The 26,579-nt window shown below is 41.4% G+C and overlaps 2 protein-coding genes across 4 annotated transcripts in view; one reads left to right on the plus strand and one right to left on the minus strand.

Moving 5' to 3' along the window:
* Positions 1-17,171: 17,171 nt before the first annotated feature.
* LOC132132185 (transforming growth factor beta activator LRRC32-like) lies at positions 17,172-21,144 on the minus strand. 2 transcript variants are annotated; one of them, XM_059544495.1, is made up of 3 exons: positions 20,969-21,144; positions 20,433-20,523; positions 17,172-19,496 (listed from the first exon to the last, which is right to left on the minus strand). In XM_059544495.1, exons 2-3 carry the CDS (start codon positions 20,517-20,519, stop codon positions 17,583-17,585), a joined length of 2,001 nt encoding a protein of 666 aa, XP_059400478.1. In that variant the 5' UTR covers positions 20,520-20,523; positions 20,969-21,144; the 3' UTR covers positions 17,172-17,582. The 2 variants fall into 2 exon arrangements, with proteins under 2 accessions (XP_059400478.1, XP_059400479.1); XM_059544496.1 differs by having other exon boundaries at positions 20,921-21,093.
* A 3,589-nt stretch (positions 21,145-24,733) lies between these two features.
* The window catches only part of klhl35 (kelch-like family member 35), a 6,964-nt gene continuing 5,118 nt past the window's right edge, over positions 24,734-26,579 (plus strand). The window contains exons 1-2 of one of the 2 annotated variants that reach the window (XM_059544542.1): positions 24,734-24,869; positions 25,627-26,475. In XM_059544542.1, coding sequence (XP_059400525.1) covers positions 25,628-26,475 — 848 coding nt within the window. In that variant the 5' untranslated portion in view covers positions 24,734-24,869; position 25,627. Of the gene's footprint in view, positions 24,870-25,611; positions 26,476-26,579 lie in introns of those variants that run through there. The other variant, XM_059544543.1, reaches the window with a different exon arrangement.

Here is a 26,579-nt window from a genome sequence, read left to right on the forward strand (position 1 = left end):
GCCGTCGCACCTGGGAGAGAGTCAGGAGGATTTTGGTCCAAGCCTCTGACAGAACCAAGGCTGCAGCTGATCGTCGCCGGTCCTCTCCTCCTACCTATGTGTGTGGTCAACGGGTTTGGCTCTCTACCAAGGATCTGCCTCTCCGGGCGCCTTCTCGTAAGCTGGCACCCAGATTCATTGGGCCTTTCCGCATCACCAAGGTGGTTAGTCCGGTGGCGATCAGGCTCAAGCTCCCTCCTACTCTTGGTCGGGTTCACCCGGTGTTTCATGTTTCCAGGGTCAAGCCTGTGTTCTCTTCCCCCCTTAATCCTGCTTGCAGTCGCCCCACCCCCCCACCCCCTCGTCTTGTGGATGGATCTCCTACCTATACGGTTAAGAGATTACTCGATGAGCGGCGCCGCGGCAGGGGGTTTCAGTATCTTGTGGACTGGGAGGGGTATGGTCCAGAGGAGAGGTGTTGGGTGCCGTCCCGGGACATTCTGGACCGTTCGTTGATTGAGGACTTCCGGCGGCATCGAGGTAGGCCCCTTCCTAGAGCGCCAGGTGACGCTCCTGGGAGGGGGGGTACTGTCGGGTCTCGGGGCTAATCACCTGTCTTTTTGGTGTGGGTGTGTGTGTTGGGATGGTGACTGCTCACCACGTCTGCCTGTTTGTGTTTTCCCCGCCTCCCTTGTTCCCCGTGGTTAACCATAATTGCTCGCCACCTGTTCTCTATGTCCTTCTAATTTTTTCCCCTTTATTATTCCCTGTGTTTCTCTGTCTATTGTCAGACTGTTGTTATTCGTTCCAATAGCTCCGATCATCCAGCAGTTCTTTGTACTCACCCTGTCGTGTCTTGTCCTCAGGCTCCAGTGTGTTTGGCTTATTTCTCTGCTCTAGTTCTTACAAGCCCAGAGCTCCTAGTAGCTTCTGCTGTTCATCCTGTCACTACGAGTGAATCCTATGAAACGTGACTCATCTGCTGTTCATCCTGTCACTGCGAGTGAAACCTGTGGAGCGTGACTCTTTCTTCTCTGTCTCCGCTTTGTGAATAAAGCCTTGAGTTTACCCGCACCTGAATCCAGCCTGCTTTCTCCTGACAAGAACATCTAGTGATTAATTAAGTTAATTGATATCAGGTCTGTAACATGATTAGCTATAAAAGCTTTGTCTTAGAGAAGCAGAGTCTCTCAGAAGTAAAGATGGGCAGAGGCTCTCCAATCTGTGAAAGACTGCGTAAAACAATGTTCCTCAATGTCAAATTGCAAAGGCTTTGCAAATCTCATCATCTACAGTGCATAACATCATCAAAAGATTCAGAGAAACTGGAGAAATCTCTGTGCGTAAGGGACAAGGCCGGAGACCTTTATTGGATGCCCGTGGTCTTCGGGCTCTCAGACGACACTGCATCACTCATCGGCATGATTGTGTCAATGACATTACTAAATGGGCCCAGGAATACTTTCAGAAACCACTGTCGGTAAACACAATCCGCCGTGCCATCAGCAGATGCCAACTAAAGCTCTATCATGCAAAAAGGAAGCCATATGTGAACATGGTCCAGAAGCGCCGTCGTGTCCTGTGGGCCAAGGCTCATTTAAAATGGACTATTTCAAAGTGGAATAGTGTTTTATGGTCAGACGAGTCCAAATTTGACATTCTTGTTGGAAATCACGGACGCCGTGTCCTCCGGGCTAAAGAGGAGGGAGACCTTCCAGCATGTTATCAGCGTTCAGTTCAAAAGCCAGCATCTCTGATGGTATGGGGGTGCATAAGTGCATACGGTATGGGCAGCTTGCATGTTTTGGAAGGCTCTGTGAATGCTGAAAGCTATATAAAGGTTTTAGAGCAACATATGCTTCCCTCCAAACAACGTCTATTTCAGGGAAGGCCTTGTTTATTTCAGCAGGACAATGCAAAACCACATACTGCAGCTATAACAACAGCATGGCTTCGTCGTAGAAGAGTCCGGGTGCTAACCTGACCTGCCTGCAGTCCAGATCTTTCACCTATAGAGAACATTTGGCGCATCATTAAACGAAAAATACGTCAAAGCAGCCACGAACTCTTCAGCAGCTGGAAATCTATATAAGGCAAGAATGGGACCAAATTCCAACAGCAAAACTCCAGCAACTCATAGCCTCAATGCCCAGACGTCTTCAAACTGTTTTGAAAAGAAAAGGAGATGCTACACCATGGTAAACATGCCCCGTCCCAACTATTTTGAGACCTGTAGCAGAAATCAAAATTGAAATGAGCTCATTTTGTGCATAAAATTTTAAACTTTCTCAGTTTAAACATTTGCTATGTTATCTATGTTCTATTGTGAATAAAATATTGGCTCATGTGATTTGAAAGTCTTTTAGTTTTAATTTTATTAAAATTTAAAAAACGTCCCAACTTTTCCGGAATTCGGGTTGTAAAAGCATATTAGTATGTTATGTGTATGCCAGGTTAAAGAGATGGGTCTTTAATCTAGATTTAAACTGCAAGAGTGTGTCTGCCTCCCGAACAATGTTAGGTAGGTTATTCCAGAGTTTGGGCGCCAAATAGGAAAAGGATCTGCCGCCTGCAGTTGATTTTGATATTCTAGGTATTATCAAATTGCCTGAGTTTTGAGAACGTAGCGGACGTAGAGGATTATAATGTAAAAGGTGCTCCTTCAAATACTGAGGTGCTAAATCATTCAGGGCTTTATAAGTAATAAGCAATATTTTAAAATCTATACGATGTTTGATAGGGAGCCAGTGCAGTGTTGACAGGACCGGGCTAATATGGTCATACTTCCTGGTTCTAGTAAGAACTCTTGCTGCTGCATTTTGGACTAGCTGTAGTTTGTTTACTAAGCGTGCAGAACAACCACCCAATAAAGCATTACAATAATCTAACCTTGAGGTCATAAATGCATGGATTAACATTTCTGCATTTGACATTGAGAGCATAGGCCGTAATTTAGATATATTTTTGAGATGGAAAAATGCAGTTTTACAAATGCTAGAAACGTGGCTTTCTAAGGAAAGATTGCGATCAAATAGCACACCTAGGTTCCTAACTGATGATGAAGAATTGACAGAGCAACCATCAAGTCTTAGACAGTGTTCTAGGTTATTACAAGCAGAGTTTTTAGGTCCTATAATTAACACCTCTGTTTTTTCAGAATTTAGCAGTAAGAAATTATTCGTCATCCAGTTTTTTATATCGACTATGCAATCCATTAGTTTTTCAAATTGGTGTGTTTCACCGGGCCGTGAAGAAATATAGAGCTGAGTATCATCAGCATAACAGTGAAAGCTAACACCATGTTTCCTGATGATATCTCCCAAGGGTAACATATAAAGCGTGAAGAGTAGCGGCCCTAGTACTGAGCCTTGAGGTACTCCATACTGCACTTGTGATCGATAGGATACATCTTCATTCACTGCTACGAACTGATGGCGGTCATATAAGTGTGTGTGTATGTGTGTCTCTGTGTGTGTGTGTGTGTGTGTGTGTGCCTGGTGTTTCCAATGTTATTGGGACCAAATGTCTCCACAAGGACAGTAATACCAGTAAATTCTGACCTTGTGGAAACTATTTATGGTCCCCATGAGGAAACAAGCTTATAAATCACACAGGGTTTTGAGAATCTAAAAATGCCTGTAGTTTTCTGTAGAGTTAGAGTAAGGATAGAAAGTACAGTTTGTACAGTAAGAACCATTACACATATGAGGCCCAAATGCAAGAATGTGTGCTCAGGGGCGGACTGTCCATCGGGAGCACCGGGACATTTCCGGTGGCCTGACGGTCATTCTGGGCTGCCGGGTGCCGCTGTAAAAGCAAAGGAGGAGCAGAGAAGGACAGGTAAAAAGGAGAAAAGCCCTGGCCACAGACGCAGCAAGTTGCTGCAAAATCCCAGCCATGTTCGCAGTAAGGGAGCAGGTCGGTCAGAATTACATTTATATTTACTAGAGATGGGACGGTTCTCTGAAAAAAACGTTCACCCTTCAGTTCTCCACACACGGTTCGGCATGCCCTGTTCAACGTAAATCTGACAAAGTATCTGTAATATGGTTTACTATAAATAACACGTAAAACAAACAGGGTTCAGATAATATATGTTTCTGTTGATGGATGCGCATTCTGGATTCCCAGACATTACAACAACACGCACACGCACACACCCACGCTCTCTCACACACACGCGCGCTCGCACACACACACACACACACAGTGGCTGTGATGAGTGTGGTTTCTGGTGTTGTGAATGTGTCTGTGAGTTTGTGAATTGTCAGAGCATGTTTCTTCTTTTTATAGATATGGAGTGTGTTTTTTACTGTCTGTGTCGAGCAGATGATTTGTTTGTTTGTGTGAAGAACATGAGAACATTGACATCATCCAAAGGTCTTTCTCCAGATGTTGTTTTATGGTTTGTAGATCAGATTGTTGTTTTTCATTACAGACATTTCAGAAGAACAAAAATATTCAATGCCAAAACACAAAGTGCCTTTATCCTGACGTCAGCCAGCAGAGATCCAAAATACTGTTTAATAAGTCCTGAATGATTCCTCACATCAGACTCATCTGATCTCCACTCATCCACCCAGAACGTCTCAGCATTTAGTGACATGATTCACGTTCATTCATTCACACTTTCATCCTACAGAGAAGCATCACAAGCGATTATCAACCTCATCAACACCATGAAAATCATAGAAACACCCTAACAATTATAGAAGCACCCTGACAGCCATAGAGAAACATGGTGTTAAATCTGAAGATATAAGAAGATGTTAAATGTGTTGATGAACTGATGAACACTGAGATGTTTCCAGATGGAGATCAGAGATGACTCCTTCTCGAAGACAGACAGAAGGAGCCGAAGATGAGATGAGATGACCATCATTCCAGCCGCGTGAAATCACAGCGCTGTCAAAATCAGAAACAGGAAAGTGGTTCATCTGTGACCCGTCTGATCTCCAGAAAGTGAGACTAAACTCATGCCTTACTCACAAAGAGCCGTGACTCACATCCAGCTCATGAAGCCCAAGTCTGCTTACAATTTCCTGACTGCAGGAACTTCCTGTTAGCTTGCACGCTAGTGTTCAGGACCTCGCTAAAACATTTTACAGCGAGATCTCATTTGTTAACATTTATTAATATATTAAGTATCAATGAGCTGTATATTTTACAGACCTTTGTTAATGTTAGTTACTAAAAAATAATGTTAGTTCACAGTGCAACTTTTATCTTAATGTATTAATACATTTAAAAATTAATAAAGAATTTGTGTAAAGTACAGTTATAACCAAGTATTTGTTTTTGATTCTTGAACAAGAGATTAAAACACAAAACAAAATGATTCTTTATTCAGTTAATAAGAAAGCTGTTAAAACAGCATCTGTGAATCTTTAACCTGTTTGTCATTTTTAGCCTGACCGCTGAAAGTGTTTTCTTTTCTTATATTACGGTAGGTTTGAATACACTTCTTCTTTATTGAAATTCAATTGAGAAACAAGGAAATACGTATCATGTATCCTCTGTGTTCATCTGTGCTGGAAATACATCGGCACTGTATGTTCACAAAGATACGAGACGTGAGGAAGACGAGCAGATCCTCTAATGAACAGCCTTTTATGGGAATGTGTGTGTTTGGGAGACATGTGTAATTAAACCCCATACATGCATCTGAGTCTCTATCTGTGTGTCTCTAGAGGAGCGTCTCAGGAACGTCACGAACTCATCAGGGACTGGAGGAGGTCATGAGAAACATCTCCACTGGCAGATCTACAGAAAAGCTTTTGTTGTGGAGGGAATCTGAGTTAGTTATAGTAAACACACTCCACTTTCACTCACCCGCACCGTTGATATGCCACGAAAGCGAGCGGCGGTCAGTGGGTTAATGAAGACCACTTGTCCAAACAGTGTGTGTCGTCTGGAGCTGCTGGAGGCTCGTTCCTCACTGCGCTCCAGTCAAATGAAAGTCTGCTAATTGACACCAGTTGTGCTGGTAAACTCACCGCTGGAGCTCCAGGGCTCGTTGGTGAGCAAGCTCATGTTCAGATTCATGTGAATCTGCCCCGTCGTGGTTTTTGAAAAACTCAATTGAAAGACGCTTTGACTGATACTGAGAACCGAGCTCTTTAACGTCCCTTATTATCAGACTCTTCTGGAGAATTATCAGTAGAAAGAAACGTCACTGGTGATAAAGCAGCCATCATGTACTAACTTTCATTATAACAGTTAGTTTGAGTGGAGAGGCGGTGTGTCAGAAACTGACATTCAGTCAGTTCTAGACATTTATTAATAGCATTATATGCAATGCATAATGTTATGGAAGCTTGTTTTGTTTTTTCACCACAGTTCTTAAAAAAAAACTAAATTGCAAGATATAAACTCAGAATTGCAAGATATAAACTCAAAATTTCAAGATATAAAGACAAAATTGAGATATAAACTCAGAATTAAGATATAAACTCATAATTACAAGATATAAACTAAAAATTGCAAGATATAAACTCAGAATTAAGGTCTAAACTAAAGATTGCAAAAAATAGATTTAGAATTGAGATATAAACTCAAAATTTCAAGATATAAACTAAAAAAATTGTCAAATATAAACTCAGAATTAAGATATAAACTCAGAAATAAGATAGAAACTCAAAATTTCAAGACATCAACTCAAAATTGCAAGATATAAACTCAAAATTGAGATATAAACTCAGAATTAAGATATAAACTCAAAACTTCAAGACATAAACTCAAAATTGCAAGATATAAACTCAGAATTAAGACATAAACTCAGAATTAAGACATAAACTCAGAATTGCAAGATATAAACTCAGAATTAAGATATAAACTCAGAATTAAGACATAAACTCAGAATTAAGACATAAACTAAAAATTGCAAGATATAAACTCAGAATTAAGATATAAACTCAGAATTGCAAGATATAAACTCAGAATTAAGATATAAACTCAGAATTAAGACATAAACTCAGAATTAAGACATAAACTAAAAATTGCAAGATATAAACTCAAAATTGAGCTATAAACTCAGAATTAAGACATAAACTCAGAATTAAGACATAAACTCAAAATTGCAAGATATAAACTCAAAATTGAGCTATAAACTCAGAATTAAGATATAAACTCAGAATTAAGACATAAACTCAGAATTAAGATATAAACTCAGAATTAAGACATAAACTCAGAATTAAGATATAAACTCAGAATTAAGACATAAACTCAGAATTAAGATATAAACTCAGAATTAAGACATAAACTCAGAATTAAGACATAAACTCAGAATTAAGATATAAACTCAGAATTAAGACATAAACTCAGAATTAAGATATAAAGTCAAAATTAAGACATAAACTAAAAATTGCAAGATATAAACTCAAAATTGAGCTATAAACTCAGAATTAAGATATAAACTCAGAATTAAGACATAAACTCAGAATTAAGATATAAACTCAAAATTAAGACATAAACTAAAAATTGCAAGATATAAACTCAGAATTAAGACATAAACTCAAAATTGCAAGATATAAACTCAAAATTGAGCTATAAACTCAGAATTAAGATATAAACTCAGAATTAAGATATAAACTAAAAATTTCAAGATATAAACTCAAAATTGAGCTATAAACTCAGAATTAAGATATAAACTCAGAATTAAGACATAAACTCAAAATTGCAAGATATAAACTCAGAATTAAGATATAAACTCAGAATTTAGATATAAACTCAGAATTAAGACATAAACTCAGAATTTAGATATAAACTCAGAATTAAGACATAAACTCAGAATTGAGATATAAACTCAGAATTAAGACATAAACTCAGAATTGAGATATAAACTTAGAATTAATAGATATAAACACAGAATTATTAGATATAAACACTATAAACTTTTTTTTATTTAGTGGTGGAAATAGGTTTCTATAGATTGTTTCAACGCTGCTTCAAAGTGATACACAGGACGATAACTGTGTTAATGTTGCAAAATTCATCAACAGTTTCAGCTGTAAAGCAGCTCTGTAGAATACAATAGTGTCAGATTCAGATCAGTTCAAATCGATTACGTTCAGGTTTTGCTCTCTTGTCAGTGCCTTCAAATCAATGATATTAATCAATATTTGGTGTTTTTTAAACTCTGTTTGTGTGTGAGTTTCAGAGTTTATGTGGATGTGGTGTGTGTGATTGATTTCTCTCCTGCTCTGTTCTCTCTCTCCAGGAACATTCAGAGTGGAGTTTCTCTCTTCAGAGATCAGGGAACGAGAAAGACCGAAAACCTGAACTCGGATGTTCCTGTATGAAATTGGACTCCAAATGGCAGTAAAAACCGAGGTACTTTCTAAAAGACACCTGAGGTTTGGTGCCGTTTCACCATCAAAACTACATGAACGCATCACAATCCCCATCTTCAAACATACAAACTGTTCTTGACTGATTATATGTTTGTCCAGGAATAGACCAGACTGAATCCAATCCGATCCATTCTCATGAAAAACACTTGACAACTGAAAACAAATACAAATAGTAACAAAGCGGCTTTCAGCAGTTTGAGTCTTATATAAGTGGATGGGTGTTCAGTAAACCGAGCGCAGCTCTTTGTTCATGTTTACAGAATTCCAGTTTCAGAGCTGGAGGGTGAAGCAGAAGCACAAAGGAGTGAAATCCTGGAAAAAGACACCTTGAGGAGCGTCTCTTATATGTTTGTGTGTGAAGCGTGTTTGTTGGCCTGTGGGTGACTATAAGACTCGCTGAACTCTCGCTCTTTTCATTCTACTTTAATTATCAGGCTCAGATATCCACTCATCTGATTACACTGTTTCCTTTAACGTGACAAAGCAGCAGAGAATCATGTGATCTGACAGAATCCACATTCAGACCTTCTGAAGGCCTCAGATTTAACACAGATCTTGATCAGACGCAACGTGAGTGTGTGTGTGTGTGTGTGTGTGTGTGTGTACCATAGCCTGACCCTAATCCATTAACACTAATACTGCAAGAAATTATGTTCCTCCTCAGTATTCTTGTCTTGTTTTCCAAGACACATCCTTTTCATTTCTAGCAATGAAAAATAAAAAATATATATTCTTAAATTTTTATGCTATACAAACGATAACATCCCGAGAAGTAGTTTTTGGGAGGTTATGTCATGTCTAACCCACTTTTGGGAACAAATTTGTCCCTGAAACTTGGTTAAGTACAAGCACAAGCACATGATGGCATCAGCATTGCATTTCTTCGGCACTTCAAAGCGTTGAAGTGAAATCAAAGGAATTCCGAGTGAAATTAGCAGCAGATGGAAGCAGACTAGAGCGCAGACAGACCAAACAAATCAGACACAGCCGATCTCACAGGATCTAAACAAATCATTCCACTCATATTTGTTTATTCACCGTCTGGACCTCTCACACACCCACCACACACACACACACACACACAGTGACTGTTCTGTTTAAACCACATTAGTTCAGCTCAGAACTCCAGCGATATGTTGTTTCATCTTCACTGGCTGACGAAGAGAAGACTCCAAACACTCAACACACACACTTGATCACACATACACACACACACATTCACACTCACACACACATTCACAGTTGCTCACACACACTTGATCACACATACACACACACACACACATTCATACTCACACATACATTCACAGTCGCTCACACACACTTGATCACACACACACACACACGTTTGTTCTCGTGTAAAAAAAGTGTGTTCATCCCATAGGCGTAATGGTTTTTATACTGTACAAACTGTATACTCTCTCACACACATTCACACTCTCTCACACACACATTCACACTCTCTCACACACACATTCACACTCTCTCACACACATTCACACTCTCTCACACACATTCACACTCTCTCACACACACATTCACTCTCTCTCACACACATTCACACTCTCTCACACACATTCACACTCTCTCACACACACATTCACACTCTCTCTCACACACATTCACACTCTCTCACACACATTCACACTCTCTCACACACACATTCACACTCTCTCACACACATTCACACTCTCTCACACACACATTCACACTCTCTCACACACATTCACACTCTCTCACACACACATTCACACTCTCTCACACACACATTCACACTCTCTCTCACACACATTCACACTCTCTCACACACATTCACACTCTCACACACACATTCACACTCTCTCACACACACATTCACACTCTCTCACACACATTCACACTCTCTCACACACACATTCACACTCTCTCACACACACATTCACACTCTCTCACACACATTCACACTCTCTCACACACACATTCACACTCTCTCACACACACATTCACACTCTCTCACACACACATTCACACTCTCTCTCACACACATTCACACTCTCTCACACACACATTCACACTCTCTCACACACATTCACACTCTCACACACACATTCACACTCTCTCACACACACATTCACACTCTCTCACACACATTCACACTCTCTCACACACACATTCACACTCTCTCACACACATTCACACTCTCTCACACACACATTCACACTCTCACACACACATTCACACTCTCTCACACACATTCACTCTCTCTCACACACATTCACACTCTCTCTCACACATTCACACTCTCTCACACACATTCACACTCTCTCACACACACATTCACACTCTCTCACACACATTCACACTCTCTCACACACATTCACTCTCTCTCACACACATTCACACTCTCTCACACACATTCACACTCTCTCACACACACATTCACACTCTCTCACACACATTCACTCTCTCTCACACACATTCACACTCTCTCACACACATTCACACTCTCTCACACACATTCACACTCTCTCACACACATTCACACTCTCTCACACACACATTCACACTCTCTCACACACATTCACACTCTCACACACACATTCACACTCTCTCACACACATTCACTCTCTCTCACACACATTCACACTCTCTCACACACATTCACACTCTCTCACACACATTCACACTCTCTCACACACATTCACTCTCTCTCACACACATTCACACTCTCTCACACACATTCACACTCTCTCTCACACACATTCACACTCTCTCACACACACATTCACACTCTCTCACACACACATTCACACTCTCTCACACACATTCACACTCTCTCACACACACATTCACACTCTCTCACACACACATTCACACTCTCTCACACACATTCACACTCTCTCACACACACATTCACACTCTCTCACACACACATTCACACTCTCTCACACACACATTCACACTCTCTCACACACATTCACACTCTCACACACACATTCACACTCTCTCACACACATTCACACTCTCTCACACACACATTCACACTCTCACACACACATTCACACTCTCTCACACACACATTCACACTCTCTCACACACATTCACACTCTCTCACACACACATTCACACTCTCTCACACACACATTCACACTCTCTCACACACATTCACACTCTCTCACACACACATTCACACTCTCTCACACACACATTCACACTCTCTCACACACACATTCACACTCTCTCTCACACACATTCACACTCTCTCACACACACATTCACACTCTCTCACACACATTCACACTCTCTCACACACACATTCACACTCTCTCTCACACACATTCACACTCTCTCACACACACATTCACACTCTCTCACACACACATTCACACTCTCTCACACACATTCACACTCTCTCACACACACATTCACACTCTCTCACACACATTCACACTCTCTCACACACATTCACACTCTCTCATATACATATTCACACTCTCACACACACACACATTCACACTCTCTCACACACACATTCACACTCTCTCACACACACATTCACACTCTCTCACACACATTCACACTCTCTCTCACACACATTCACACTCTCTCACACACACATTCACACTCTCTCACACACACATTCACACTCTCTCACACACATTCACACTCTCTCACACACACATTCACACTCTCTCACACACACATTCACACTCTCTCACACACATTCACACTCTCTCACACACACATTCACACTCTCTCATATACATATTCACACTCTCACACACACACACATTCACACTCTCTCACACACACATTCACACTCTCTCACACACACATTCACACTCTCTCACACACACATTCACACTCTCTCTCTCACACATTCTCACTCTCTCACACACATTCACACTCTCTCACACACACATTCACACTCTCTCACACACATTCACACTCTCTCACACACACATTCACACTCTCTCTCACACACATTCACACTCTCTCTCACACACATTCACACTCTCTCACACACACATTCACACTCTCTCTCACACACATTCACACTCTCTCTCACACATTCACACTCTCTCACACACATTCACACTCTCTCACACACACATTCACACTCTCTCTCACACACATTCACACTCTCTCTCACACACATTCACACTCTCTCACACACACATTCACACTCTCTCTCACACATATTCACACTCTCACACACACACACATTCACACTCTCTCACACACATTCACACTCTCTCACACACACATTCACACTCTCTCACACACACATTCACACTCTCTCTCACACACATTCACACTCTCTCACACACACATTCACACTCTCTCTCACACACATTCACACTCTCTCTCACACACATTCACACTCTCTCACACACACATTCACACTCTCTCACACACACATTCACTTTCTCTCACACACATTCACACTCTCTCACACACATTCACACTCTCTCACACACACATTCACACTCTCTCACACACATTCACACTCTCTCTCACACACATTCACACTCTCTCACACACACATTCACACTCTCTCACACACACATTCACACTCTCTCACACACATTCACACTCTCTCACACACACATTCACACTCTCTCACACACACATTCACACTCTCTCACACACATTCACACTCTCTCACACACACATTCACACTCTCTCATATACATATTCACACTCTCACACACACACACATTCACACTCTCTCACACACACATTCACACTCTCTCACACACACATTCACACTCTCTCACACACACATTCACACTCTCTCTCTCACACATTCTCACTCTCTCACACACATTCACACTCTCTCACACACACATTCACACTCTCTCACACACATTCACACTCTCTCACACACACATTCACACTCTCTCTCACACACATTCACACTCTCTCTCACACACATTCACACTCTCTCACACACACATTCACACTCTCTCTCACACACATTCACACTCTCTCTCACACATTCACACTCTCTCACACACATTCACACTCTCTCACACACACATTCACACTCTCTCTCACACACATTCACACTCTCTCTCACACACATTCACACTCTCTCACACACACATTCTCACTCTCTCACACACACATTCACACTCTCTCACACACACATTCACACTCTCTCACACACATTCACACTCTCTCACACACACATTCACACTCTCTCATATACATATTCACACTCTCACACACACACACATTCACACTCTCTCACACACACATTCACACTCTCTCACACACATTCACACTCTCTCACACACACATTCACACTCTCTCTCACACACATTCACACTCTCTCTCACACACATTCACACTCTCTCACACACACATTCTCACTCTCTCACACACACATTCACACTCTCTCTCACACACATTCACACTCTCTCACACACACATTCTCACTCTCTCACACACACATTCACACTCTCTCACACACACATTCACACTCTCTCTCACACACATTCACACTCTCTCACACACACATTCACACTCTCTCACACACATTCACACTCTCTCACACACACATTCACACTCTCTCTCACACACATTCACACTCTCTCTCACACACATTCACACTCTCTCACACACACATTCACACTCTCAGGCTTTAATAAAGTTTACCCAAGAAGCAGGCAGGAATGAACCTGATGCCCTATGATTCCTATTCTTTCTGAAAACAAAGCACTCGTAATTATGACTTCAGAAGGAAGTTTCCAGAGTTTCTGGAAGTAGGAAGATTCCTGACAGAGGCGGATCTGATCGACCGGACCAGTGAGGAAATACACACACACACACACACACACACACACACACACACACACACCCATCAGAGCCTTCAGCCTGATGATGATGATGATGATGATGAACACGACTATTGTTTCAGAGATTCCACAGAAACCGAGACACTCTTTAAACACGTGATTCCCATTCAGTTTCTAGTAATTACACATTCATGTGAAAACAAGAAAGTCCTACGCATCATAAAGACGGGATTTACAGTAATTATATAAATAATGCTGCTTCTATTATAATGCATAATTGCCGGTCTTCAGCTCCTCATACACAAACAGAACCTGATATAGAAAGAAAGAGCTCAGAAACTCATGATGGTTTACCGCCGTCACATCAGGAGGAATCATGTTCTCCTTGATCTGCACGGATGAACGGCTTCATTGTGCCATCAAACATACGGTAACATTCACAACAAAGAAAGAAAAGTCGATCTGTGACATCAAGGGTGAACATCACATGACCTCATTTACATATCAATTGACCAATCCGGTCACAGTGAGGTCATGAGGAGGAAGTGTGATCGATGCTATTATCCCTGCAGCGTATGAGCACTGATTGTTTGATGAATCTGTCATGATAAGGATTAAAACAGAAAAACCTGTTACTCATTTCCCATGTGAAGAGGTGTTTACATCGAAGCAAAGAAAAAACACCTGCTTCACCGTCAGGTGAAAAATAATCTAGAAAACCGAAATCACAATGATGTCAGAGAGAAAGAGATTTTACAAAGCCCTGAAAAAAATTGAAAAAATTCTGCTGATTTGCAATGAAACCAAAGTTTGATGATGATGAATTCAAAAATATAAATAACAAGTTTTTAATCATGTTCAGTTTTGTCACAAAATAAGAGTGAAAAGTCAATCTCAAATCTAAAACATTTCTGATTTAATGACTAAAAGAAGTATTCAAATACAACTTAAATCTGCAAACGGAGTGGAAAAATATGTTCAGATGCTCCGTTCAATGTCAAATAACTTATGGTATAACCACTTAAAATGTGTTCAGATGATATACAAAGTAACTTAAGTTATCATTTTAAATCAAGCACAAACGCTTACCTTTTAAAAACCCCATTATTGCTTGTTTTAATGTTGAATTTCAAGTTGTGGTAAGTCATCGCAGCAATCATGTTTGAAATCTGTGATTTTATGTGGCTGTTTGGATGCAGTAAAGCTCGTGTTTGAAATCAGAAAAGTATTTTTAAATGACACAAAATCTCCACGCGTAAAAATGAGCTGAGAATTGATCAAATCTGTCTCAGATTCAGACATCAATCATGTCTTTTTCAAGACAGAAATACTCACCGAAAGCAAAAATGAAACAAAATGCATCATATTTTGTAGTAACGTTTTAACTACTTTTGGAATTGTTAAGAAACAAGTATTGGGTTTCATTCAGCACGTGATGCAGGGCTGTGTAATAAACTGGTTATATAATTTGAAAGATGATATAAATGAGCCCTTTAAGAGCTGAAACAGTGGGAAACTGCAGCCAAGCACACAGCAGCGTGTTTTTGAGAACTTGGTGTTCCATGTTTGTGCTGCGTGTTTCCTGTAGCACTACTTCCTGTTTGGACAGGCCTGATGGGCATTGTGCTGGAGTCGCTCTGCCAGCCCACACTGACAACCAGATGCCTTTCTCTAATTATTGATCATCCGCTCTGTTTAAGAACCACATAACTGATAGTCAACAAAGCATCTGTCCTTCTGTAAAGTCATGATCTCTGCAGGACTGTTTCCATGAAGCACAAGTGCTGTAGGCTCGAGTAGCTGATGGCATCCGCTGGGATCGGTGGGTGTGAGACATCAGAATGCCGCCAAACTGCATGTGAGTTTCCTAAAACAATGACTAAAGGCACTATTGTCTAACATTACCAAGTAACCTAGAAGTGGTGTCAGTGGAAAATTCATTTTAGAGACGGACCATTTCCTTTTTAGGTTATCAAGCAAACTGCTTTAGTATTGGTAACTGTTGGTAATAGTAGTTGATAGTAGTAATTGGTAATAGTGTTGATAACATTTATTTTACTTGAAGTAACTATAATATTTATTATGATAGCCCTAACAGACATTCTAGTGACATGTCAATTTATTGTACTAACCCTAACCTATAGTCTACTAATAAGCTAAAGAGAGTTATGTATAGTCAGTGGATTGTCTAAAATGGAGCATTTTTTCTTATTTATAATTTTCTTTGACATAATGAGCATTATGATGTTGACTTTTGCCTAAAATCTTGATGTTAAACTAAAACACTGATTTGGAAGAACAGTGAACAGATGACACGTAACAGAAATCTTTTATTTAGGAAAATACTTCATAAATAGATTTACATAGTAGTTCATTATACAAACATTGTGGTAATAGTTCCTTCATATAGTACTGGTGCGTAGTGGATGCTCATACATGACGTGGGTGTGTGTGTGTGTGTGTGTGTGGCTTCCGTGGGATTTGTCATGTGTAACTGGAAAGCAGAACGAGGCGTGGTCATGAATCAGATGGACAGGAGGAAGCTGCTGTCATGAGCACATCAACAAGTGTGAAACAAACCTCTATTAATATCTGCGGTGATGATGTGCGCTTCCCTCAACTGGGATTTCCTGTCTATCTTTATCCGCGCCTGATATAGACTCCAGGGTCAAACTTATTTCAGCTCCAGGCTGGAAATATTTTTTAAAAGACCCGACTGACCAAACAAACATCGCAGGCGGTGTGTGTTCGGAGCGGAGCTGAACCTGATCACCAGTCCAACACAGTTCAGTGTCGCTGAGAGAGACTGGATGAATAAATCATCACGGCGAATGCAATGCAGCGTTCACCGATAGGAAACTGAGCTCAACAACAGGAAAGCGACGCTGAGAGATGCTCTGCTGCAGGTCTTCCAACACTTCCTACGGCCGATGAAATTCCTTTGGCTAATTCATAACATATTCGATATTGAAAACACACTCCTGCAATCACGTGTCTCGCTCTAGAACTCTGTCCAGTGAATCTGACCTCTGCTCGTTGATGCAGTTTTCACATCACAGGTACATTTCACTCTCATAGTCACAAATCAGAATCAATAAAGTGCGTGCATCAGAAAGTGTAGTGTAGTTGCATAAGATATCCTGTATTAGCACACAACAAAACATGTTCTGTTTCGCTAATTCAGATAATTTGTGCCGTCTGAGGGGCTGTTCACTCAGGATGTGTTCCTGCATTTAGCTGGTTTTGAATGCAAGAGCACGTCCCGCGTGACCCTCACTCCTGTTCACCAGTTTATTCTGTGAATATTGCATGCATTTCTGTTTAAATAGAAAATTTATGTGTGATTGGGATCAGGATTTCACATTGAACTTCCATATCACCCACGCATCACATACTGAAACCTAGCTGTCATGCATGCTTCACCACAGTCAGGTGAGAACGCTTCGGTTTCTTTTCCTTCTTTGCAGACTCAAGCTTTAATGCCTCTTCTGAATCCATGTGTTTTGGAGTGACAGAGTTTCAAGGCGACCACCGACACCAGCATCAGTCCGAGCGTGAGCACGACGATCACGCTGATCCACAACACTTTCCTGTCCACAGACTCGCAGTGCTCCGGCTTCACGGCGCTCACACTGATCTCAACGCTCTCCGAGTCTCTGGTGTACCAGCAGGTCACGGCGGCGATGTCTGGCACGTTCAGTCTGTCCTGCTGGAGCAACGTGAGGAGGTACGGGTTTCCGCAGCAGCTCAAGGGGTTCGAGCCTACATATAAAGTTCTGAGCGATTTCTGCAGAGCCAAAACCGTGTCGGATGTGAGTGTTACCAAACCGTTATTCTGCAGGTTCAAGGACTCCACCGAAGAGTCTCCACTCCACAGAGAGACCCCCGTGAGCCGGTTCACCGACAGATCCAAAGACTTGAGTTTCTGAAAGAAGGTGAAGTCGACAGCTAAGTTTCGGAGCTGGTTTCCTCTCAGAGAAAGATGGGTGAGGGACATCTCCAAACCTGAGAGAGATGACGTGCCGACATCCACACCGGGATTCATGGACAGATCCAGAATAAGCAGCGGGCTTCCGTGAAACGCTCCTGGTGGAACCGATACGAGACTGTTCTCCGAGAGGTACAGGTAGCTCAGGGTCGGGATAGAGGACAGTCGGATGCAGTCGTGCATTGGACCCTTGAGAGAAGGACAGATGCTGAACAGGTTTTCCTGAAGATGAAGGCTCTGTATGTTGGGGAGCCTTGAGAAGATCCCGGGGTCTAGTATGCTCAGAGCGTTTCCCTGAAGGTGCAAGACTTCCAACGCAGCCAGCGTGTTTTCCCCGAAGGACAAGTTCTGCAGGTTGTTGTAGCTGATGTCCAAGGTTTTCAACGAGTTCAGATGGCCTTCTGAATCCACACTGAAGCTCTCTAAACAGTTATTGCTGATGTTCAGGCTCTCCAGAGAAGCCACGCTGCTGAAGAACGAGGACGGAATCGCTTTGAACTGGTTGTAGCTCAAGTCCAAGTAGAGCAACTTGGGAAAATCCTGGTGCCTCTGATTAACACAAAGGCAAAGGGGTTTGTCGTGATCGGTGAACAGATACCCGCTGGCCTTCAGGTTCTCCAGCTCTTCTAGTGGACCGGAGCAGTTCACGCTTCTCAAGAGGTTTCTGGACAGGTCCAGGTACACGAGTTTGTTCCTCTCGGGAAGCACGGGGAAATACAGGATTTTATTTTCCCTCAGGTCCAGATACTGAAGCTCGAACTCTAGATCCGAATCAACGGTCTGAAAGCTATTCAGGCTGTTTTTGCTCAAGTTTAGAGTTTTGAGCTGAACGAGGTTGAAGTCTGTGATGCATGAAATGGAGTTCACCGACAGATCGAGTTCTGAGAGTCCCGTCAGCGACTCGAAAGCACCTTCTTCGATTTCTATGATGACGTTATTGTGCAGGTCGATGTTTCTTAGAGCCTGAGATCCGTTGAATGTGTGCCTGCTGATTTTAGTAATGCTGTTCCCGTCTAAAGAGAGGTTGGTGAGGGCCGGGGTGTCGCTCAGGAAATAGTCGCTCATATCCGTGAACAGACCGTTTCCGGACAAATCCAGATGCCGGACTGATTTGAGCGGCCCGACGTGTGTTTTCAGAGCGGCGTAAAGGTCCAGGGAGTTTCCCGATAGATCCAGCACCTCCAAACGACTCGTGTCTTGGAACAGGCCCGGCTGGATGAACTGGATCTTGTTGGCGTGGAGGTTCAGATGCTGGACGGTGGAGAGCCCAGGAAGCTCCCGGTCCGTGAGGTTCTGCAGGAGGTTTCGAGACAGATCGAGGAGGTGGATAGAGGTCGGCAATCGCACCGGGATCCGTCTGAGGTTCAGACCGCTGCAGTCGACATCCTCCTGGACCTTAAACCAACAAGAAAGAGTGCTATTAGCCAACATTATTTACCACAAGTGATGTCCAAACCATACTGACGAACAGTTTTCATTACTCATGACATCATACAGATTCCTGGAATATTTCAACACAATTTACCCCACGTTTTTTAGCGTGACGAATGACTGACAGCAGCTATCTGTGCACCATCTACATGCCTCTCTGGAAAACTGTGGCTCAGGAACAGTGGTTCAGGATTTTCCCTCATCTCTGGGACCGACCCTTCATATCCGCCAGGGTTCAGAGGTCGGCGAGAGGATGGAGACGTAATGGAGCACTGCTGTATTTCATCCTACACAGACTTCCTCTGCACTCATTAGCCGTATGTCACTGATGTCCAAACACATGGTCAGAGGAGACTTCCTGTCACCCTGAACTCACTAACCTGCTATAATCAGTTCATCTTATCACACTCCATGGTTTAGTCTGAGACTCGTAATCGTCCTCACTGGATGCACTGGGAGGATGTTTCTGCCTAATATGGTTCTCTAGTTCTCTATCTGGTCTATGCCAATGTGTGTGAATCTATTTAATCAATACTTAAGCAATTTATAGCCCCTGATGATTGAGTGAGTCAATAGTTGTGTTACAGTAAGTCTTTAAAGCTATAAAACAAATGCAGAGCAACATGGATGATTTAATGAGAAACTATAGAGTTATATTTCAAAGCATTTGAGCATCTGAAGACACTTTTGAGACGTTTTAACTGCACTTGTGGTTTTACTTAATTCAAGCAACTAATTTAACTAATCTGATCGGCACTAGATGTTCAGTTTCTAGGCAAAGAATTGCACATGATATTCAGTCGTTATTGAAAATGTACGTTTAGAGAGAACACCAAAGGGCTGTTTGAATCAGAAGTTGAACACCGAACTGATCAGAGACTCAGAGATGCTTTAACTCACCACTTGACAGAGCGGAGCTTCGGCTCGATGTCTGTACGGAGAGACCTGGTGCACCACGAGCATCAGTATCCAGAGACGCGTCCCCATGATGCTGCAGAGACACAGAAGAGCGAGTGAATGAATGAGGAGGGATGACAGGAACATGACATCACAGCTTCTGTTTTTAACTTGTATGATGTCTGCTGAAGTGGAACACTGAATCGTTCTCGATGTCAATAGATGTGTCACTCCTGTCTCAAATGCACTGGTCTAGTTTCTGTGCTGATATTTGACATGAACAGAAGCACGCCCACACGTGGTGAGCACAGCAGAAATATTAAAGGTTAATCTCCATTACCACATTCTGTGTAAAATATATATATATCAGAGGGTGATGTTTCAGCAGAAATTAACCCTCTGATCTCTAGCAATTACTCATCTTGAGCCAATCAAAGGAAACCCATCAACTGCAAGATCAGAAAAGCAAACATCCGAGACATAAGACTGACTTCAGAGTGAGGTTGCAGTGAAGCGCAGGTGTGTTTGAGGTGTGTCACCTCAGTCGTGTGCTGCTCCGGAGCTGTTGTCCGCTGCTGACCGTCTCATGCTGGTCTCTACAGCTGCATGTGCTCCTCCGTCTCTCTCTGCTCCGCTACACATCCTGCTGTGAGAATATCCTGCAAACACTCTCTTGTTTTTTTCCTTCTGCGCTCAAGCCTTGTATGGGATTGGACCTCCCTCTCCCTCCTCCCTCCTGCTCTCTCTCCCTGTGTGTGTGTGTGTGTGTGTGTGTGTGTGTGTGTGTGTCCTGCTCTCTAATTCTCTCTCTCTCGCTCAATTCAATTCAGTTCAGTTCAATTCAAATGCAGTTTTTTGGCATGACTTGCTAAAGAATTGGCCATTACATGAGCAATGAACAAAAAGGTTCATAAAATACAAAAGCGATGAAGCAATTATTCAATAAAATCAAAAAATAAATACAAAATATTTTTATAAACAACAAGAAAATTAAGGTTTACAAACGTGTGCTCTCTCTCTCTTTCTCTCTGTTCCTAAAACATGTTCAGTACAGTTCCTTATTAATCTTTACTTTGTGTTTCTACTGTAAAATCGTAGTTAACGATGCACCTTATTCAAACTCTCTCTCTCTTTCTTTTTTAACTCTAATCTTTGTTTGCGTCTCATTCCCGCGCGTCATTCAGGATTCCCGGCTGGAAAAACTTTTATTTTCACTCGAGTGCATTGTTTTTGCATGTGTTTTTTGGTTTGTTTGTTTATTTTCTCTTGTTCTTGTGGTTCTTCACGCGCAGTTTGTGTTCTGTGGGATCAAAGCAGAAAGCACCGCGTTACACACAGAGCGCGCGCGTTCACGAAGCATTCACAAACAGACAAACAGGACACCTCCAGGTAACTTATGATTAGTTACCATTCTAATGTCGTGTTTCTAATAACAGACACATTGCTGGTGTTCACTATTGTTCACCAGGATGCGCGTCTCATCAGCGCGCGCGCGCGTGCCTCCATCTAGCGGGTGTTTCATGACATCACTGAGCTCAGAACACTCTCAGGTGATTGACTGATGGTCAGTTCTGTTTCTGGAATAGTGCGGAACACTTAAAGGAACAGTCCAACCTAATAAAAAATTTGTTGAAATTATATGAACTATAAATGAGCAGGGAACAGTGTTTCAAAACGTTATTATGGATTATAGACTCTATGTGTTTGAGTTAAAATCATCTTAATGCTGGATGTGTTTCATCTTTTGTCTTCTCCAGATGTTCACTGATGTACTGGAGTGCTGTGGATTATTGTGATGTTTTTATCAGACTCTCATTCTGACGGCACCCATTCACTGCAGAGCATCCATTGATGAGACATTTCTCCAAATCTGATGAAGAAACAAACTCATCCTGATCTCTGATGAACAGACGATGAGCAGATTTTCATATATTTATTTATTTTTGGGAGAATTATTCCTTTAAGAAATGTAATATACAAACCCGATTCCAAAGAAGTTGGGACACTGTACAAAATGTGAATAAGAACAGAATGCAATGATGTGGAAGTTTCAGATTTCAATATTTTATTCTGAATATATTATTGTGTTGCTTGTTCTCAGCGCTGAATATCATGTCTGTCATTTCATATCTGCATCAAGACACAAACGCGCTATCATCAAGTTTTTCTTAAGACAATTAACGTTAATGTTTCATTTAATTGACCCTAGAATGAAGGCTATATAAATTAAGTTTATGATTTGACACCTGTTTTATAGAAATTCCTCAGCATACTCATAATAAGGGGTAATCACAATTGTTTCACCACATTTACTTATTTAACTGAAATAACTGTTTTTTTATCCGTTTTCAATAGAATTGGCCCAGACTTCTGCAGAAGCTCCTGTGAGTCTGATGACTCCGAGTGTGAGTGATGCTGACCCTTCTAATTTATTTATTTCTAATTTATGATATCAAACTGCAAAACGATAAATGGAAAGTTGACCCAAAAATGGAATAATTGTCATCATTTCTCACTCTCTGTAAGAAACCTGCAAGACTTGCATTGATTTTCCAAACACAAATGAAGATATTTTGAATGAGATAATTTCCTTCCATTGACAATCTACACAACTACCACTTTAATACTTCAAGAAGTTCATAAAGAGATCATAAAACTAATCCCATATTTGTTCATGTCTAGGTAAATTTGATGATGTTGTGTTTTATTAACTATTTTATGTTTCTGTGCAGCACTAAATGAATGTAACTAATTAACCTCTACACATCTGGTATATGCTTTAAAGTTTGGCCATTTGTTCAATAAATGTTGAAATTTATACGTCTGCCTGAAGACTTGATGCATCCAGTATGGTTTTCCGGTCTTGACCCTTACACACAGAGATTGTTCCAGATTCTCTGAATCCTTGGATGATATTATGCACTGTAGAAGATGATAACTTCAAACTCTTTGCAGTTTTTCTCTGAGAAACTCCTTTCTGATACTGCTCCACTATTTTTCGCCGCAGCATTGGGGGAATTGGTGATCCTCTGCCCATCTTGACTTCTGAGAGGCTCTTCCACTCTGAGAGGCTAGTTTATACCCAATCATGTTCCCAATTGACCTAACAAGTTGCAAATTGGTCCTCCAGCTGTTCTTTATATGTACTTTTAACTTTTCCGGCATCTTATTGCTTCCTGTCCCAACTTTTTTTGGAATGTGTAGCTCTCATGAAATCCAAAATGAGCCAATATTTGGCATGACATTTCAAAATGTCTCACTTTCAACATTTGATATATTATCTATATTCTATTGTGAGTAAAATATAAGTTTATGAGATTTGTAAATTATTCCATTTATTTTTTATTTTTTACTCACAATTTGTACAGTGTCCCAACTTTTTTGGAATCGGGTTTGTATATTCACCTTAAATGTATGACCAAATAAGTAAATAAATAAAACAATATGCGCTTCAAAATAAGGCCAAAAAATATACATTTGCTATAATATGCTTAAAAAAAGCAATTAAAAAAATATAATAATTTTTAAATCTGTTTATCATCCACATTTGCATTTAGGCAAGGCAAGTCTATTTATATCACACATTTCATACACAATGGCAATTCAAAGTGCTTTACATGAGAGGAAGTAAAATAATGACAAAAATAAAAATAAAATAAAAAGGAATTTAGACTAAGCTTTCTTTCTAACTCTCCTTTTATTTGACACTTTATATAAGCTCGTCATAATACATGTTTTGCATATTTAACAGATTATTTCCAGCTTCAGAGTGAGATTTCAGCTTCCTTCATGAAGTGAAACCAAAGATATTATCGAGCAGCACAATGATCTGTATGCTGATACACCGGTTTGAGTTCACCTTTGAACAAACTCAAGGGCTAATATTTCATGCATCTAAAACTATTCAAAACAAAAGATGATTTAAAGTGCTATTTTAATCTTATTTCCAAAATTTGAAATGATCATTAGCCTATATATTAATTTTATAAAACTACACAGCAGTAAAATCAGTGGCTTGCTGCTTTTATGAAATCAAAAACTCCCAAATGCTCAATAAACAATTACACAGAATGTGTGTTTATCATAATTATACAATAACGCACAGACTCATCTGGTTTGTTTTATCAAGCCAATATTATAAAAGTTCTACAGTAACCTCTGAAAACATGACAGCAGTTTCCAGAATTCATAGTAAAACACAGCAGACTGTTATTTATGTCATGATAGTTGTGTAATTGTTTGCAGTGAAGCAGTACTAGTGAACAGATAAGGGAAGTGGATTTAATGGGAACAGGAAATGAGTTTCCACGGCAGCCAGTGACATCACTGCTTGTGTATGTGCATAAGCTCCTCCCCCTCAGAACACAGCAGGTATAAACGTGTCGCAGGTGACTCTGTGTTCAATCCTCATCGCTGACTCTCTGAGCGTCCTTCACACAGGTGAGCGCTGATAAATACATGTTTTGCATTTGAAATAATATTTTACTGCTTTTATATAAATGCTGTTGAAAGACAGGAAACATGAAAAGACTGAAAGTTTGGGATAGATGATGCATAATGTGACTGCAGAATTCTTAAGATGTTTACGAGAAAGAGTTTTTTCATCATTTTTAATTAATATGAGCTCATTAAAAAATTCACACGGTTAGTAGAATAAAACTAAAACCATAAAAACCTTTTTTGTTTCTTGAAATCTATGTCATTTTAGTAACATTGAGATGTTATTATAATATATATGTTATAATATACACATTATATATATATAGATAGATAGATAAAATAAAGAAAATAATTAAACTACACGCAACAGCACAAATAAACACAACAGAGCAAAGATAAATAAAACAAACAGTGCTTTTCAGTTTTTTTAGGTATGTCAGATATTAGTTTTTAGGTACAGAAATTGAATAAATTAATGAAATGTAAAATAAAATTGCTTGCATTTGACTATAAATTAAAGATTGATCCTTATTAAAGCAGTGAGTGATTTCCTCGTCTTTTGTTGTTTGATAACATTAAAATCTTTAAGAGAATGCCCGGATCTAAACTCATGATGACATCACTGGATGTGTATTTGTCCTGAGACCTCTCTGAGACACATCTGTTTAAACAAGCAAAGCTTAAATGAGTTTAGTTGAAACACAGATGTTCAGGTCTTTAAACGATGCTGTCGCTCCTCACAGTCGTCATCGTCCAGAATGGGCTTCGGCACCAACGGCGAGCTGATGGACGGCAGGTCAAAGGTCAGCTTCTGCTCGGGCTCGTGTCACGCCGAGCACATCCTGCAGGTGCTGAACTCGTACCGGCGCAGCGGCACCTTCACAGACGTGGTCCTGCAGGTGGACGGATGTGAGTTCCCGTGTCACCGCGCCACGCTCTGCGCCAGCAGCCTCTTCTTCCGCACCATGTTCAGCAGCAGCAGCTACCTGGAGAACCAGCAGCCCGTGGTCAAGCTGCAGGGCATCTCCAGCACAGCCATGGACAACCTGCTGGACTTCATGTACGAGGGCCGGCTGAAGCTGGATGAGGAGAACGTGGAGAGCGTCTTCCAGGCGGCGGATCGGCTGGACGTTCCCGTCCTGTCCAAAGCCTGCGTGCAGTTCCTGCAGGAGCGCGTCTGCCACTCGAACTGTCTGGGACTGATGGACTTCGCCAGTCTGTACGTGCTGCAGCCGCTGCAGGAGCAGTGCCAGACGCTGCTGTACCAGGACTTCCAGGAGGTTCTGCAGCACGACGAGTTCCTCAGTCTGCCCAAAGCCCGTGTGCTGGAGCTGCTGGCCTGCGAGCGTCTGCAGGTGAGCGAGGAGGTTCTGGTGACCGCTGCGCTCCGCTGGGTCCATCAGCGGCCGGACGAGAGGAAGCAGGACCTCAGGGAGCTTCTGGAGCGTCTGCGTCTGCCTCTGCTGGACCCGGCGTTCTTCAGCGCTGCGCTGGAGGCGGATGAGATGGTGCAGGAGTGTGTGGAGCTGCGGCCGCTGCTGCAGGAGGCGCGCATGTACCGTGTGTTTGGACGGGAAGTGCAGTCGGAGCGCACCAAACCCCGCCGGTGAGTCCAGACTACACTGAGCTTTGATTTGGCCCACAACATGCATTAAATCAGCCCACTGGTGCACATATTCATATTCATGACCCTGCAGCACAGAAGCAGTC

The sequence above is a fragment of the Carassius carassius genome, chromosome 49 (assembly GCF_963082965.1).
Source record: "Carassius carassius chromosome 49, fCarCar2.1, whole genome shotgun sequence".
Classification (NCBI taxonomy): Eukaryota; Metazoa; Chordata; class Actinopteri; order Cypriniformes; family Cyprinidae; genus Carassius; species Carassius carassius.